Source organism: Carcharhinus amblyrhynchos, chromosome 35, assembly GCF_965287045.1.
Source record: "Carcharhinus amblyrhynchos chromosome 35, sCarAmb.v2.hapA, whole genome shotgun sequence".
Classification (NCBI taxonomy): Eukaryota; Metazoa; Chordata; class Chondrichthyes; order Carcharhiniformes; family Carcharhinidae; genus Carcharhinus; species Carcharhinus amblyrhynchos.
In genome coordinates, this window is record NC_137358.1 from 18545817 (window position 1) to 18563032 (window position 17216).

Genomic DNA, 17216 nt, shown 5'->3' on the forward strand with positions numbered 1-17216 from the left:
GACAGCCATATGAACAGCGTGGGAATAGAGGGATACAAACAGATGGTCTAGTTCGGAACATGTGATCAGTACAGGCGTGGAGGGCCGAAGGGCCTGTTCCTCTGTGTATTGTTCTCTGTTCTGTATCTTGAATGGATGACCCTTACTCTGGGATTCTGCCCTCTGGTCCTAGACACACTCAAGAGGAAACATCCTTAATAATTACTTAACTAAATTATTTACCTCTCTATGGTGCCTTTTAATATATTTTATGACATAACTACCAAGTTATGCACGATGTTAAACCCCAGGGAAAGAGTGGAACTTACCCAGTTATCAAATTCTCGCCAAACAGCTGACTCCTTTCCCTGTCAGTGTAAGAACCAATTCTAAAGGGTGAGAAAGATAGAAAAAGCAAGGGGAAACAAGTAGGTACTACCGAACTCCCCACTTACTCACTTTCACTCTGAGCCTTTGCCCAGAATACTGTTTTATTAATTGCTGTCTCCACCTTTCCTGACAAATTTGATGATCTACGTATATATACACCAAGGTCCCTCTGCTCCTGCACCCCTCTTAAGAATTTAACCCCTTATTTTGTATTGTCTCTGTTCTACTACCTCACACTTCTCCATATTGACCTTCATCTGTCACCGATTTGCCCACTCCACCAATTTGCCTGTCTCCTCCTTGAAGTTTACAATACTGCCAAGTTTTGTGTCATTCGCAAACTGTGAAATTGTCCCCTGTACGCCAAGATTCAGATCATTGATCTATGTCAGAAAAAGCAAGGGCCCCAAAACTGAGCCCTCGGGAACACCACAACAAACTTTCCTCCAGCCTGAAAAATATCCATTGACTGTTACTCTCTGCTTCCTATTATTCAGCCAATTTTTTTTATACATGTTGTTACTGTCCTGTTTATTCCATGAGCTACAACTTCTCTCAAGTTTAGCTGCTGCCTTTTATATTCAGTGGTCAGAATTACTTCAATTAACAGCAGGTTAGTTGATAGTATTTTAGATGAAAAGGTCAGTTGTGGTACTTTGGGAGGGAAGAGGGGAGAATTTTCCATGCTGTAAACCCCTGACTCTAATTTGGAAGCATTTCTTTAGGTTGGGGAGGAAGAAGAGGTTTCAGTAGAGGGAAGGATTGAAGCAAAGTGCCATTTTAAATTGTTGTATCTCCTCTCTTTCAGGTGGAGCTAAAGCAGCAGAAGCAGCTTCTAGTGCTTACTACAATCCATCCAATCCTCACAGTGTCTACATGCCAATGGTAAGAGTTCAATGCAGCTTAGTTAAACTTTCTTCTAATGTCCATTTATTTCATGGTAGTTAATGAATCTTCCCCAAGTCATAAGCAGTTTACGTCTATCCCAGTACTGGATCTGCAAATCTGCTGTGTAAAAGTTGCCTTCCATCATTTAAACGGATGCTGAATGACACCTTATCTTGATGAGATTCAGTGTGTGGAACATAAGAAATTGGAGTTAGGCCATCTGACCCATGAAGTCTGCCCTCCTTTTCATACTTGATCTGAATGTGGCCTTGACTCTGCTTTCCAGGTTCACTTGCTGTGAATTTCAATAATCTTCAAATAAATTCTTCCTCATCTCTGTCTTAAGTTGGAGATTCTAGACCATCAATGAGGGCAAAATGCCTCTTGACAGCTCCTACATCAGGCCCCTTCAGAATCTTCTTTTTATTCAGTTGCTGACTGGCCAGCATTTCTTGTCCATCCCTAGTTGCTGTTGAACTGAGTGTCTTGTTCGGCCATCTCGGAGTAATTGAGAGTCAACCACTGTAATGTTTTTAATCAGGCAACTGAGTTTGGTCTGTTTGAATATGAACTTCAAAAAAGGTCCCTGATTAAGGGCCAAATGGATGGGCCAATCAGGGAGCCTCTTGCTTTGTATCTAACCAAAAAGACACACAATCCAGGGATATTGAGTATTACCAGTGAAGAACATCCAACAGGAGAAATGATGGAAGAATTGGGATAAAGAGAAAAGAATGTTGGAATTATAGAATGGTTGCAGAACAGAAGGAGGCAAAAAAGAGGCTGGATAGGCTGGGACTTTTTTCCTTGGAGCATAGGAGGTTGAGGGGTAACCTTACCAAGGTTTATAAAATCATGAGGGGCATAGATAAGGTGAATAGCCAAGGTCTTTTCCCCAGCATAGAGGAGCCCAAAACTAGAGGCATAGGTTTAAAGTGAGAGGGGAAAGATTTAAAAGGGACCTGAGGGTGCAACTTTTTTATAGAAGGAAGTGCATAAATGGAATGAGGTGGTGGTAAGGGTGATTATAATTACAACATTTAAAAGACATTTAGACCAGTACACGGATGGGAGAAGTTGAGGGTATGGGGCTGGTTCACTGTAGGAAAGCTGGTTGGCGAGGACAATTGGGCCGAAGGACTTTTTTCTATGACGTCTATATTCAAATTCAGCAATAAAACAAGTATTTTCCATTGTAGGATCAGCCTCCACCGTACACACCAGCAGAGGAGAAGAAGAACAACTGAGCCTGTTTGAAGTGCTGATTCTTCATTTTTTTTTTTGTGAATTGTTTACTTTCTAAAAATCCTGTTGTTAGAAGCTGCATTTTGATTCAATAATCAGTCGTTGCCAGTTTCTTTCCGTCTCTGGCAAATGAATACATCTGGGACTTCAGGCTCCTCCTTGATAATCCTGGATGTCCTTGCACAGGGAATGGGAATGTTTTACCTGCGCACAGAAATCCTTTTCCACTGGGAATTCTTCACCTTTTTGGAGCAAAAATATTAATGTAATGTAATGCAGCTGGGAAATGTTCATAAACTGCATCCTTTAAATAATATAAAAAAAATGCAACTTGTAATGACATAGTCTTTAAAATGTACTAAGAGTTTAATTATAAGAACTACTTTGGGTGATATAAGCAGATGAATAGATTCCTACAAAATCACTTTTAAATAATGCCTCTGAGAGAAAATAGTCACTTTGTCATGATGCTCAGTGGTCAGAAATCATGCAGCATCATTTCTAGGCTTTAGAACTTTTTGGTATAGAAAGGTTAGAATGACTCGAGTCTTTTTAATGTTACATAAAATAAAATATTCCTTCTCGCAGAAAATAACTGAGACTAACCTTGTTTAAAAGTATTGCTGAAAGTTTGGCAGGAGAGGAAGTAGGAATCATCCCTGGAATGTTTGTGAGCTGCTTTGCTAAAAATATTGTTTCATAATTTATTTTGTTTTAAGGAGAATGGGAAAAGATCAGATTCACTTTGTTGCTATAATCTCAAAATCTGGTTTGGGTTTAGTCTGATAGAGCCTCCATCCTATCAAAATGGAGAAAGATGTTGAAACCTGTGCATCAGAGGTACAGTATTGTGTTGGGCTATTCACTTAGGGAGTGATGCTTGTAAATTTACTGAAAGCTATACACTTTCCTGTTCATCACCTTGGGTTGCCTCCAACACAACCTTTTTATTCATTAATGCTTTAACCCAGTGTTTAAAAAACAGTTCTAAAGGTTCCCTTTGCACACAAAATCAGAGGTAGAATCTATTACTGATGTTTTGCCATAGTTCATATAATTATAGTTTGAACATTTGTACTTCCCTGAACTCCTGGTTAACAGTATTAGGCTGCACCTTGGACTCCCATTGTTATCAGTGGGAACATAGGCCACCTTTGTCTGGACCATATATTTTTGAAAAGTTCACTTTCCATGGTTTTTCCTTGATTTGTGCATGAAATTTTCTGAGGATGCTGTGATAGTGTTTGAGTTGGTCTTTCAGAATTTACTGTAACTGGCGAGGAACTAGAAGCAGCATTTAAGAGTGAACTAATCCCTAACTTGTAGTGTTTTTCCACGTTTTTTGCAGGAGAATTAAAATATCCTGTCTACTCCACATGTAACGTATTGTAAAGGGAATAGCTATGCACTCCCACATATCCTAGTCCCCACAGTGTACCCAAAGTATTGGTCAAGACAACCAGAGCACAGACATGTGTAATTTTTAAAAATGCATTGAATAAATTAACTCACCAATTGAATTGGATCCAGGGATTTAATTCTGTCTTTGTGTGATCCCTTTTCAATAGCGAGGCCAGGGTAGGGAGAGAGTTTGTTTCCAGATGCTAGACTCTTGACAGGACAGTCTGGAGTCACCGAGATTCTTCACTCAGATTGAAGGACCATTTGAATGTCTTGGCTCTTTTATCTGTGTTCACCTGGTGAAAGGAATGCTGTAGTGTTTGGGTGGGAGGCAGTGCAACACTTGAGGAAGCCAGTTAAATTAATGGAAGGATTGGTTGAATCAATTGGGTACTGTTCTGATACTAATTATCGCCAAGAAGACACCTTTTAATCCTTCTCTGCCCTAGTCTTGTGTACCATAAACCAACTGTTCGTGGTTATAAAGCAAAAAGCCGTTTGGATTTGGTTTTATCCTACTCCTGAGGCTTTTGCTGAACTGTGGGTACAGATCACTTCCTAATAGTAACATTTCTTCATAGCATCTGATATAACAACCAGATTAAATACTGGAGAGAAATTATCTAAAATCTTTTTCTTTCTTAAATCTTGCTGTAAAGGAAATAGCTGTGTGTTTCCCTGTATTCCATTCCCTGCAATGTACTCAAAGCTTCAGACAACTATTTGTATTGATACATCCTACAGATAAAGGTAAAGCAATGCCTTGAGTAACTGAGCAAAGCCAGCTGCACTCATTCTGAGGGCTTCAGTCTCATGGCCGACTATGTGGACTTTCTGATTTTTAATGTCAACCTGTGAATAAAGAAAACAACTGACTGTGGAAGCAATGGACCTGTTTTAAAAGCTGCCATTTAGTAAACTTCTGTAATGTTAAGACAAAACAAATCATCGGGTGTGCAACCAAAATGAGTTCAGATTGTACGTGGGTGGCGCAGTGGTTAGCAGTGCTGCCTCACAGCACCAGGGTCCCAGTTCTGGCCTTGGTTCACTGTCAGTGTAGGGTTTGCACTTTCTCCCCATGTCTGCAAGGGTTTCCTCCCACAGACCAAAGATGTGCGGGTTAGGTGGATTGGCCATGCTAAGTTGCCTGTTAGTGTCAGGGGGATTAGCTAGGGTAAATGCTTGGGTTTCAGGAATAGGGCCGGGGTGGGATTGTGGCCAGTGCAGACTTGATGGGCTGAATAGCCTCCTTCTGCAATGTAGGGATTCTATGATATTGTCAAAAGCTGGTGCTGTGGGCTATGGAGCAAGTGACAAGATTGATTTAGTGTCGGTTGATTTTTTTTAAAGTCACATTGCCTGTGTTTAAAATGAATGAAGGATCCTTTTATTTAATGTTTTATCCTTGAGTATTGGCAAGTTATTTATTAAAGTAATAAAATGTTTACCACATTAAACCAGTTCAGTAGCCTGTTCTAACACACCAGACTGTAGCACACAAACACTAATGTAACCACATCACTATCCCCTCTTAACTAGCTTGGATTTGTAAAGCACCTCCATGAATAGAACTTAATTTTTTTCCCCCAAGTTCCCCATCATATTGTTGGTGAGTGGTCATAACTTGTTGAGTGAATTAGCCTAGTCTGTGGATTGCAGACACACTCACTGGATACTTTTTACCAGCATTTAGGGGAAGGTTCTGCTGTATTCTTCAGTTTGAGTTGAGGAGCAGAGAATGAAAGGGCAGGCATTGCCTGAAGTGTGTGAATTTGCCAGGAGCTGAATGAGTTCACAGGTCTGTGAGTCTCATGACCATTACAGAGGATGCTGCTTTAAAAGTATTTGTCTTTTTTTTATTTCACTCATCTCTCTTGTATGTGTTGCAAGTAAACCATTTAGTGAGAAATGTGCATGATGCATGCTGAAGCTTTCCTGCTTTTCATCCTATTTACACTGGTTTTTATAGTCGACCTGGTTGTCACTAACTCAACATTGGGGTCTGGTCCCGATCTGAGGCCTCAAAATAGAGCAGGAATGTTGGAGATAACCTCCTGCCTCAGAAGCCATTGCTGCAAATCAAGAATAGAACCCCCCCCCCCGTACCAACACCACGCATTGTGTCACTTGGACAAGGACAGCCAGAATTATTAGTTGCCAGAGTTCACTTTGAGATCAGGAATTGTGTAAGTGGGACTTTCTGGGGGACTGTTCAAAATTGTCAACAACTCCATTACATAATAAACAAAGTAACCTGTCGTTGAAACACTGGAGTGGGGGGAATTCCAGCAGCTGAGTTACTCCCAGCTTACGCTTGGCTCCCTCCAGGCGCTCTGAGTAGAGTGGGGTTTGGCAGGAGGGATGCAACGCCAGGACTTTGAAATACAACATTTTTAAGAAGCTATGCTCGACAATTTTAAAATCTCCCTCAATGAGAATGTTAAATTTGTGTAAAATCTAATGTAAAATAGTCGCTGGTCCTCAGTAATACTGTAGGAAAGAAAAATTATTCTAGAAAACTGATAACATAGGAAGTAAATTAGCAGGACACCTGACGAGTGCACTCTCAGCACATCTTGAAATGCAGAATTTCTGTGAACTTCAGCTGGTTCGCTGGGAAAGTGATCATTTATGTTTATCATCTTGCTGGTACACAAAGCTGTTTACTTTAGATTGATCTTTGGACTTTCCATGTGTTATTAAATGCAAAAAGTACATAAATATTAGTTCCAGTTATTTAGAATGGCAAGGATATGGAGTTTCTATATCCCTTGTTTCAAGTGCAAGTTGAGTGATATAATAGCTTTAACACAACCCGCTCTCTCAAATTTGAATCGGGTAAAGACGGGCCAATGAGATGAGATTCTGGGAGCATAATGCATTGCTTTTTTTTTAAACTTAACCTGTACTTTTGTATAACTGGAGAATTGATTGATAACTGCTAGATTTACAAAATGTGAATGTGTTCATTAATTGTGTACAAGTCTGTATGTATGCTTTGCTAGAGCTTTACAACTTGTTAATAAATGCTTTCATAGGCACCTAAATAAATAAAGACTTTTATGCAATGTATGCGTGGAGTATTTTTGTAGGAAAATTGCTTTATAAAAGGTGCTTCATCTTGTTCAATGGAAATGTATTTTGTTTTGTCATTGAGGGTGTTTTTTTTCTATATTTTGGGGACACAGAAGGTTGTAAAAATTTAACCTGCAAAAACTTAACTGGACCAGCTGATGGGCAACACAACAGCTCAGTGACTATCACTGTTTGCTGTGCAGACACATGGATTTGGGTCGGTGTCTGTGGGAGTTTGCGCATTCTCCCTGTACTTGCGTGGGTTTTCTCCGGGTGCTCCAGTTTCCTCCCACACTCCAAAGATGTACTCTTAGGCTGATTGGTGTAACAAATTGTCCCTAAATTATTCTCCCCTCAATCTGGTTTCCAATGCGGAGTGTCGGAAGTGTAGACAAGGGTCATGGGTGGAAGAGGGAAATCACAATGTTAAAATGGCAACGCGGGCTCGTTGGGCCGAAGGGCCTGTTTCCTGTGCTGTGTTGTTCTTTGTTCTAACTTAGATTGAGAAGCTCACATGGGCCAACATCTTGGGCCTTTTAGAAATGTACATGACGTTGAAAGAACTGAGGGCTGGTGTGAGGGAATAAAAAAAAAAAGTGGCTGAAGAAAGCTTTTGGGAAAACGGGAGAGCGTTTTGAGGCAAACTGGTTTTGGAAGATAATTCAGAGTATAATGGCTAAAAGATTGATCTCTTGCAGTTCAGAGATATAGAACATTACAGCGCAGAACAGGCCCTTCGGCCCACGATGTTGCGCCGACCAATTAAAAAAGCAATGACCCTCTAACCTAAACCAATCCCTTTCCATCCATAAACCTATCCACGGATCTCTTAAACGCCCCCCCAAACTAGGCGCATCTACAACTGCAGCAGGCAGGGCATTCCAATCCCTCACCACCCTCTGGGTAAAGAACCTACCCCTGACATCCGTCCTATAACTACCACCCCTTAATTTAAAGCTATGTCCCCTCGTGCTAGCTTTCTCCATCCGAGGAAAAAGGCTATCCGAGGAAAAACCCTTAACGTAGTTAGGAAGTTTAGAAGAACGAGGGGAGATCTCATTGAGACGTATAAGATGATGAATGGGATGGATAGGATAGAGGTGGAGAGACTCTTCCCGCTCAGAAAGGACAGTAGGACTATGGGGCACAGCCTCAAGATAAAGGGGGGTGCGGTTTAGAACGGAGTTGAGGAAGAACTTCTTCACTCAAAGGATGGTGAATCTCTGGAATTCTCTGCCCGTTGAAGTGGTGGAGGATGCCTCGCTAAATATTTTTAAGACGCGGGTTGATGGGTTTTTGATAAGAGAGGGGATTAAGGGTTATGGGGAGAGGGCGGGAATGTGGAACTGAGCCACGACAGATCAGTCATGATCCTATTGAATGGCGGGGCAGGCTCGAAGGGCCAGATGGCCTACTCCTGCTCCTTTTTCTTATGTTCTATCACTGTCCACCCTATCTAAACCTCTAATCATCTTGTATGTTTCGATAAGGTCCCCTCTTAGCTGCCTTCTTTGTAACGAAAACAACCTCAAATCCCTCAGTCTCTCCTCATAGGACCTTCCCTCCATACCAGGCAACATCCTGGTAAACCTCCTCTGCACCCTCTCCAAAGCCTCCACATCCTTCCTATAATGTGGGGTCCAGAGCTGCACACAATACTCCAAGTGCGGACGCACCAGAGTTGTGTACAGTTGCAACATGACGTTGCGGCTCCTAAATTCAATCCCCCTACCAATAAACGCCAAGACACCGTATATAAGGGATATATTAATGATGAGTCTTCAGATGCTCAAGGAGAGAATTAAGGTCAGACCAGGACATCAATCTCTGGGTATTCTGATTCCTGGACAATGATAACCTGCCAAGATGCGTGTAAATATGGACAACAGGTGTGGACAAGATTAAAGTGGTGATCTGTGTGATGAAATGGCCGATTATATAACAAACAAATCCAGGGATGAGGGACTGGAAAGCTGGCGCTGTTCGTGGACCTGTACTCCATTTGGAACAGTGATAGGTTAACCCAAACCTGACCTTAGCGTTGTTTAAAAGGGCAGCAAGTGCGTAGCAAAGAGGGCTACAGGAAAGAAGAATGTTGACACAGCTGATTTCCATCGAAAAGTGAAGATCAAAGATCACTGATCTTATTGATGTGCTACAATGTGGTTGTTTACATTTCACTGGCTCCTATTACTCGGAATACATTTCATAATAAGGATATTAATGTTATTTTCTACTGCTGACATGTTCCTCCTCTCACCTGATGATGATTTGGCAGAAGCTGTTGATCAGGAAGAGTAAGGTTTTCATACACTGACCCCTGGGGAACTCCCAATACTTCCTCTAGTCTGAAAAACATTTCATCAAGTCTGTTGTGTGACAGTTTACATCAACACCATTACCCTATCTTAATCAAGCCTGATTTATCTTGAATAAATTCATGCTGTCTTTTAATTAACCTGTATTTCCTCAAGTGACAATTCAGTGTGTCCCCAAATTATTATCTGTAGAAGTTTCCCCGCCAGTGAGGTTAAACTGACGTGGCCTCTAGTTAGAGATTGTCTGTCTTTTTTTTAAACAAATATATAACACTTGCAATTCTCCAGATCTCTGGCACAACTCCTGACCCAAGGAAGTCTGGAAACATAGACAATGCCTCTACGAACCCTATACGTGGTTTCTGATCATTCAAATTCTAATTGCAGAATCTAAGCAACCAGAATGCATTCTCAGCTTTAAAGCAATTTTAGCATTGAAAGGGTTTATGTAAAGAATTCTAGCTACAAGAAGGATGTGGAAGCTATTGAGAGGGTGCAGAGGAGATTTACAAGGATGTTGCCTGGATTGGGAGGCATGCCTTATGAAGATAGATTGAGGGAGCTCGGTCTCTTCTCCCTGGAGAGACGAAGGTTGAGAGGCGACCTGATAGAGGTTTATAAGATGTTGAGAGGAATAGATAGGGTGGATTCTTGGAGGCTATTTCCCAGGGCTGAAATGGTCACTACGAGAGGACACAGGTTTAAGGTGCTGGGGAGCAGGTACAGAGGAGATGTCAGGGGTAAGTTTTTCACTCAGAGGGTGGTGAGTGAGTGGAATCGGCTGCCGTCAGTGGTGGTAGAGGCGAACTCACTGGGGCCTTTTAAGAGACTTCTGGATGAGTACATGGGATTTAATGGGATTGAGGGTTATAGATAGGCCTGGTAGGTAGGGATATGATCGGTACAACTTGTGGGCCGAAGGGCCTGTTTGTGCTGTAGTGTTCTATGTTCTAGTTTGGAGACGAGGGGAACAATTTTAACCCCAAAATACAGTCAGCTTTGGTTCAGATGTGAGGTGAAAGGGTTAAATGGAGGAGGGCTGATTGGCAGGCGGGGGTGCTGATAATTGAATCTTTGGGAAACTCAATCGCTATAGAGGTTTACAGCATAGGAAAGGCCCTTCAGCCCAACCTGTCCATGTCATCCTATTTTTTTAATCACTAAGCTAGTCCCAATTGCTGACAATTGGCCCATATCCCTCGATACCCATGTAACTGTCTAAATGCTTTTAAAAAGACAAAATTGTACCTGCCTCTACTACTACCTCTGGCAGCTCATTCCAGACACTCACCACCCTCTGTGTGTAAAAAAAAAATTGCCCCTCTGGACCCTTTTGTAACTGTGTACAGTTCTGGTCTCCTAACTTGAGAAAGGATATGCTGGCACTGGAGGGGGTGCAGAGAAGGTTCACAGGTTGATTCTGGAGTTGGGAGGGTTGGCTTACGAGGAGAGACTGAGTAGACTGGGGCTATACTTATTGGAATTCAAAAGAATGAGGAGAGATGTTATAGAAACATATAAGATTATGAAGGGAAAAGATAAGACAGTATTCCAAGTGTGACCTTACCGATGTCTTGTACAACTTCAACAAGATGTCCCAACTCCTGTATTCAATGTTCTGACCAATGAAACCAAGCATGCTGAATGCCTTCCTCACCACTCTGTCCACCTGTGACTCTGCTTTCAAGGAGCTAGAGGGGATATAGCTCCTAGGGGATCCCCTAGATCTCTTTGTTCTATAACGCTCCCCAACACCCTACCGTTAACTGAATAAGTCCTGCCCTGGTTCAGTCGACCAAAATGCATCACCTCACATTTATCTAAATTAAACTCCATCTGCCATTCGTCAGCCCACTGGCCCAATTGATCAAGATCCCATCGCAATCTGAGATGACCTTCTTCACTGTCCACTATGTCACCAATCTTGGTGTCATCTGCAAACTTACTAACCATGCCTCCTAAATTCTCATCCAAATCATTAATATAAATGACAAATAACAGTGGATCCAGCACTGATCCCTGAGGCCCCCAGTTTGGAAAATAATCTTCTACAGCTACAGTCGTAAAGCCACTTTTGTATCCATTTGGCTATCTCACCCTGGATCCTGTGAGTTTTAACTCACGCAACAACCTACCATGTGGTAACTTGTCAAAGACCTTGCTAAAGTCCATGTAGCCAACATCAACTGCACTGCCGTCTCGGTGACCCCCTTCAAAAAACTCAATCAAATTTGTGAAACATGATTTTCCACTCACAAAGCCATGTTGACTGTTCCTAATCAGTTCTTGCATCTCTAAATGCTTTAGATCCTGTCTCTCAGATTTTCTTCTAACAACTTACCCAGTATCGATGTGAGGCTCTCTCGTCTGTACCAAGAACAAAGAAAATTACAGCACAGGAACAGGCCCTTCGGCCCTCCAAACCTGCACCGACCCGTGCTGTCCAACTGAACTAAAACTCCCTACCCTTCCGGGGACCATATCCCTCTATTCCCATTTCATTCATGTACTTGTCAAGACGCCCCTCAAAAGTCACTTCTGTATCCGCTTCCACCACCTCCCCCACCCCTCTCTGTGTAAAGAAATCTGCCTCGTACATCTCCTTTAAACCTTGCCCCTCACACCTTAAACCTGTGCCCCCTAGTAATTGACTCTTCCGCCCTGGGAAAAAGCTTCTGACTATCCACTCTGTCCATGCCCCTCATAGTCTTGTAGACTTCTATCAGGTCTCCTCTCAACCTCCGTCACTCCTGTAGTTCCCAGGCTTTTCCCTGTAGCCCTTCTTAAACAAAGACACAACATTTGCCACCTTCCAATTTTCAGGTACCTCACCCGTGACTGTCGATGATTCGATTATCTCTGCTAGGAGACCCACAATTTCCTCCCTAGCCTCCCACAACATCCTTCATCAGGTCCCAGGGGGGATTTGTCTACCTTGATGCATAAGAAATAGGAGCAGGAGTAGGCCATCTAGCCTTCGAGCCTGCCCCGCCATTCAATAAGATCATGGCCGATCTGAAGTGGATCAGTTCCACTTTCCCGCTTTCTCCCCATGCGTTTTAAGACTTCCAGCACTTCCTTCTCTGTAATATGTACACGCCTCAAGACATCACTATTCATTTCCCCAAGTTCCCTAACATCCATGCTTTTCTCAACAGTAAATACCGATGAGAAATATTCATTCAGGATCTCACCCATAGATGATCCACACATAGATGAGGTACACAGAATTAGAAGCCAATCTCCGTGATTGAATGTTCCAGACTCATCCTTCTGCACAGCCAACTGACCCGCCAAAAACTGACCTGCCAAGAACTTGGGAATCAAGTAGATAAGGTAGTTAAGAAGGCATACGGTGTCTTGGCGTTTATTGGTAGGGGGATTGAATTTAGGAGCCGCAGCGTCATGTTGCAACTGTACACAACTCTGGTGCGGCCGCACTTGGAGTATTGTGTGCAGTTCTGGTCCCCACATTATAGGAAGGATGTGGAGGTTTTGGAGAGGGTGCAGAGGAGGTTTACCAGGATGTTGCCTGGTATGGAGGGGAGGTCCTATGAGGAGAGGCTGAGGGATTTGGGGTTGTTTTCGTTGGAAAGAAGGCGGCTAAGAGGGGACCTTATTGAAACATATAAGATGATTAGAGGTTTAGATAGGGTGGATAGTGATAGCCTTTTTCCTCTGATGGAGAAATCTAGCACGAGGGGGCATGGCTTTAAATTAAGGGGGGTAGTTATAGGACAGATGTCAGGGGTAGGTTCTTTACCCAGAGGGTGGTGAGGGATTGGAATGCCCTGCCTGCTGCAGTTGTAAATGCGCCTAGTTTGGGGGCGTTTAAGAGATCCGTGGATAGGTTTATGGATGAAAAGGGATTGGTTTAGGTTAGAGGGTCATTGTTTTGTAACTGGTCGGTGCAACATTGTGGGCCGAAGGGCCTGTTCTGCGCTGTAATGTTCTATGTTCTATGTTCTAAAACTTCCCCTGAAGTCTGCCACTACCCCTCACCCAGCTCAGAGACTCCAGATCAACCCCTCCTCCTCCCCCACACCCATCCTGCTGAGGTAGGCCCCAGATTGGCCCTGCATCCTCTCCGGTAATCCCTGGGTACAAGTCTGCCAATTGCGCTGAGCTCAAGGGTCATTGGCATCACACGTGCTGTAGTATTTTTGACGATACTCTGTTTCACGGAGAGGTAACTCACTCCTACCTCACCGGACTGTGCCCCACAACCAGAGAATCCACTGAATCCCATAGCAGCCTCAGGCAAGGCTTGGAGAGGTGGGGCCTGCCTTCTAATCATCACCGCATGGTGCCTAGGCGTAGCAACACTGGAGAGTTTCTGCTCTCCGGACCTAGAATCCCTGACGCTAAAATGCCACCTCACCTACCTTCCGCTGGAGTTCATCTCTGTTATTCTGACGGCAGTTTACATCTCACCCCACACAGATATGAAGATCGCGCTGGACGAAATATACACCACCTCAAATAGCCTCGAGACGAAATATCCCTTGTTCATCACAGCTGGGGACTCCAATCAGACCGAGCTCAAGAGCGTCTGACCAAGTTACCACCAACACGTCTCCTGTTCCACCAGAGGCCCAAACATCCTAGACCACTACTACACAAATATCAAACAACTACCGCTCTATCAAAGAACAAAAACAGCCCGGGAAACAGGCCCTTTGGCCCAACGAGCCTGCGCCGCCATTTTAACATTACCCGCTCCCCCCCCCTCCACCCATGACCCTTGTCTATGCTTATGGCCACCCACATTGAGGGAAAACTAATTTAGGGACAATTTGTTACACCAATCAGCCTAAGAGCACATCTTTGGGGTGTGGGAGGAAACCGGAGCACCCGGAGAAAACCCACGCAAGCACGGGGAGAATGTGCAAACTCCCACAGACACCGGCCCAAATCCATGTGTCTGCACAGCAATCAATGATAGTCACTGAGCTGTCGTGTTGCCCAGCATCTGGTCCAGTTTAAGCACACACTAACGACGTGAAGCACTAGGCTACTCTCGAAACAACCAAGAGCAGCCCTCGTACGACCCATCGCGTGTACGCCCCTCGTTGGACAACAAGGCGTCCACACTTTGGCAACTCAGTCCACAAGGCTGTGCTCCCACTCCTGGCTTACAAGCAAAAACTGAAGCTGGAGAATCCATCAAAGAGAAACGTGCAATGTTGGTCTGAGGAATTGGATGATCTCCTACAGGACTGCTTAGAATCAGTGGACTGGTCAATATTTAAAAACTCTGTGACCAGCCTGAACGAGTACACCCACTACAGTAACTGACTTCATTAATAAGTGTGTAGAAGACTGTGTGCCAAAGAAGCAAATCTGTGAGTTTCCCAACCAGAAACCATGGATGAATAGGGATACCCACTGCTTGCTGAAGTCCAGGTTTGAGGCGTTCAAATCAGGAGACCCTGACCTACACAAGAAAGGCAGATAAATAGCCCACCAACATCTCTGCTTACTCAGAAGACTAAGGAAATTTGGCATGTCAGCTCAGACTCCCGCCAACTTTTACAGATGCCCCATAGAAAGCATTCTTTCTGGTTGTATCACAGCTTAGTCTGGGCTCCTGATCTACCCAAAACCACAAGAAACTACAAAAGGTCATGAATGTAGCCCAATCCATCACACAAACCAGCCTCCCATCCATTGACTCTGTCTACACTTCCCACTGCCTCGGGAAAAGCAGCCGGCATAATTAAGGACCCCACGCACCCCGGACATTCTCTCTTCCACCTTCTTCCATCGGGGAAAAGGATACAAAAGTCTGAGGTCCCGTACCGACCGACTCAAGAACAGCTTCTTCCCTGCTGCTGTCAGGCTTTTGAATGGACCTACCTCGCATTAAGTTGATCTTTCTCTACACCCTCGCTGTGACTGTAACACTACATTCTGCATACTCTTCTTTCCTTCTCTATGAACAGTATGCTTTGTCTGTATAGCGCACAAGAAACAATACTTTTCACTGTATGTTAATACATGTGATAATAATAAATCAAATCAAATCAAATTAGATATGATCCAAGGAGATCCATCAAAGATGCCAAAAGACAATATTGGACCAAGTTAGAATCCTAGGTTAGCCGCACCAACCCCCGCCAACTATGGCAAGGTTTGCAAGATATAACAGGCTACAAGGTGAAGGTGTGTAAAATCGCCAGCTCCAACGCACCCCTCCCTGATGACTCAATGCATTCCACGCCCGTTTTGATCAAGAGGTCAGTGAGAGCATGGCCCCCCACCCTGGATGAACCTGTATCTGGGGGTCACCATCGCAGATATCAGAGCAGCTTTCTCGAAGGTTAACCCATGGAAAGTTTCTGTCCTGGATGGGATACCCGGACGGGCACTCAGATCCTGTGTGGATCAGCTGGCGGGGGGTATTCACAGACACCTTCAACCTCTCGTTACAACGATCTGAGGCCCCTATCTGCTTCAAGAAGACATAGAACATAGAACATTCCAGCGCAGTACAGGCCCTTCAGCTCTCGATGTTGCGCCAACCAGTGGAACCAATCTAATGACCCTCTAACCTAAACTATTCCAATGTTATCCATATGCCTATCCACTGACCATTTGAACGCCCTTAAAGTTGGCGAGTCCACAACTGCTGCAGGCAGGGCATTCCACGCCCTTACTACCCTCTGAGTAAAGAACCTACCTCTGACATCCGTCCTATAATTACCACCCCTCAATTTAAAGCTATGTCCCCTCGTGTTAGCCATCACCATCCGAGGAAAAAGGCTCTTACTGTCCACCCTATCTAATCCTCTGATCATCTTGTATGCCTCAATTAGGTCACCTCTCAACCTTCTTCTCTCTAATGAAAATAACCTCAAGTCCCTCAGCCTTTCCTCATAAGACCTTCCCACCATACCAGGCAACATCCTGGTAAACCTCCTCTGCACCCTTTCCAATGCCTCCACATCTTTCTTATAATGCGGCGACCAGAACTGTACGCAATACTCCAAGTGCGGCCGCACCAGAGTTTTGTACAGTTGTAACATGATCTCACGGCTCCGAAATTCAATCCCTCTACCAATAAAAGCTAACACACCGTATGCCTTCTTAACAACCTTATCAACATAAGACAACCATCATCCCTGTACCACAAAAATGTTGGCACGGTGGCACAGTGGGTTAGCACTGCTGCCTCACAGCGCCAGGGACCCGGGTTCAATTCCAGCCTCGGGTCACTGTCTGTGTGGAGTTTGCACATTCTCCCCGTGTCTGCGTGGGTTTCCTCCAAGTGCTCCGGTTTCCTCCCACAGTCCAAAGATGTGTGGGTTAGGTTGATTGGTCATGCTAAATTGCCCCTTAGTGTCAGGGGGAATAGGGCCTGGGTGGGATTGTTGTTGGTGCAGACTTGATGGGCCAAATGGCCTCCTTCTGCACTGTAGGATTCCTATAAAAAGCCAAGCAGCATTCCTTAATGACTATCAGCCAGTGGCTCTGATATCCATCATTATGAAGTGCTTCAGAAGGTTAGTCATGGCACGAATCAATTCCAGCCTCCCGGTCTACCTGGATCCACTCCAGTTCGCCTACCACCGCAACAGGTCCACAGCAGACGCCATCTCCCTGGCCCTGCACCCAACCCTGGAACACCGAGATAACAAGGACACCTATGTCAGACTCCGATTCATCGACCACAGCTCAGCCTTCAACACCATTATTCCCACAAAACTCATCTCCAAACTCCGTGCTCTGGGCCTCGGCTCCTCCCTATGTGACTGGATCCTGAACTTCCTAACCACAATCAGTAAGGATCGGCGACAACACCTCCTCCATGACCATTCTCAACACCGCTGCCCCACAAGGCTGTGTTCTCAGCCCCCGACTATACTCCTTATACACCTCTGTCTGTGCGGCCAAATTCCCCTCCAACTCCATTTTCCA

General features: G+C 44.2%; 1 protein-coding gene across 1 annotated transcript in view; it reads left to right on the top strand.

Moving 5' to 3' along the window:
- The window catches only part of wbp2nl (WBP2 N-terminal like), a 45160-nt gene extending 38189 nt beyond the window's left edge, over window positions 1-6971 (top strand). The window contains exons 7-8 of the mRNA XM_080217309.1: window positions 1178-1254; window positions 2457-6971. Of these exons, the coding sequence (XP_080073435.1) occupies window positions 1178-1254; window positions 2457-2504 (125 nt within the window). The 3' untranslated portion in view covers window positions 2505-6971. The remainder of the gene's footprint in view (window positions 1-1177; window positions 1255-2456) is intronic.
- The last annotated feature ends 10245 nt before the right edge of the window (window positions 6972-17216 follow it).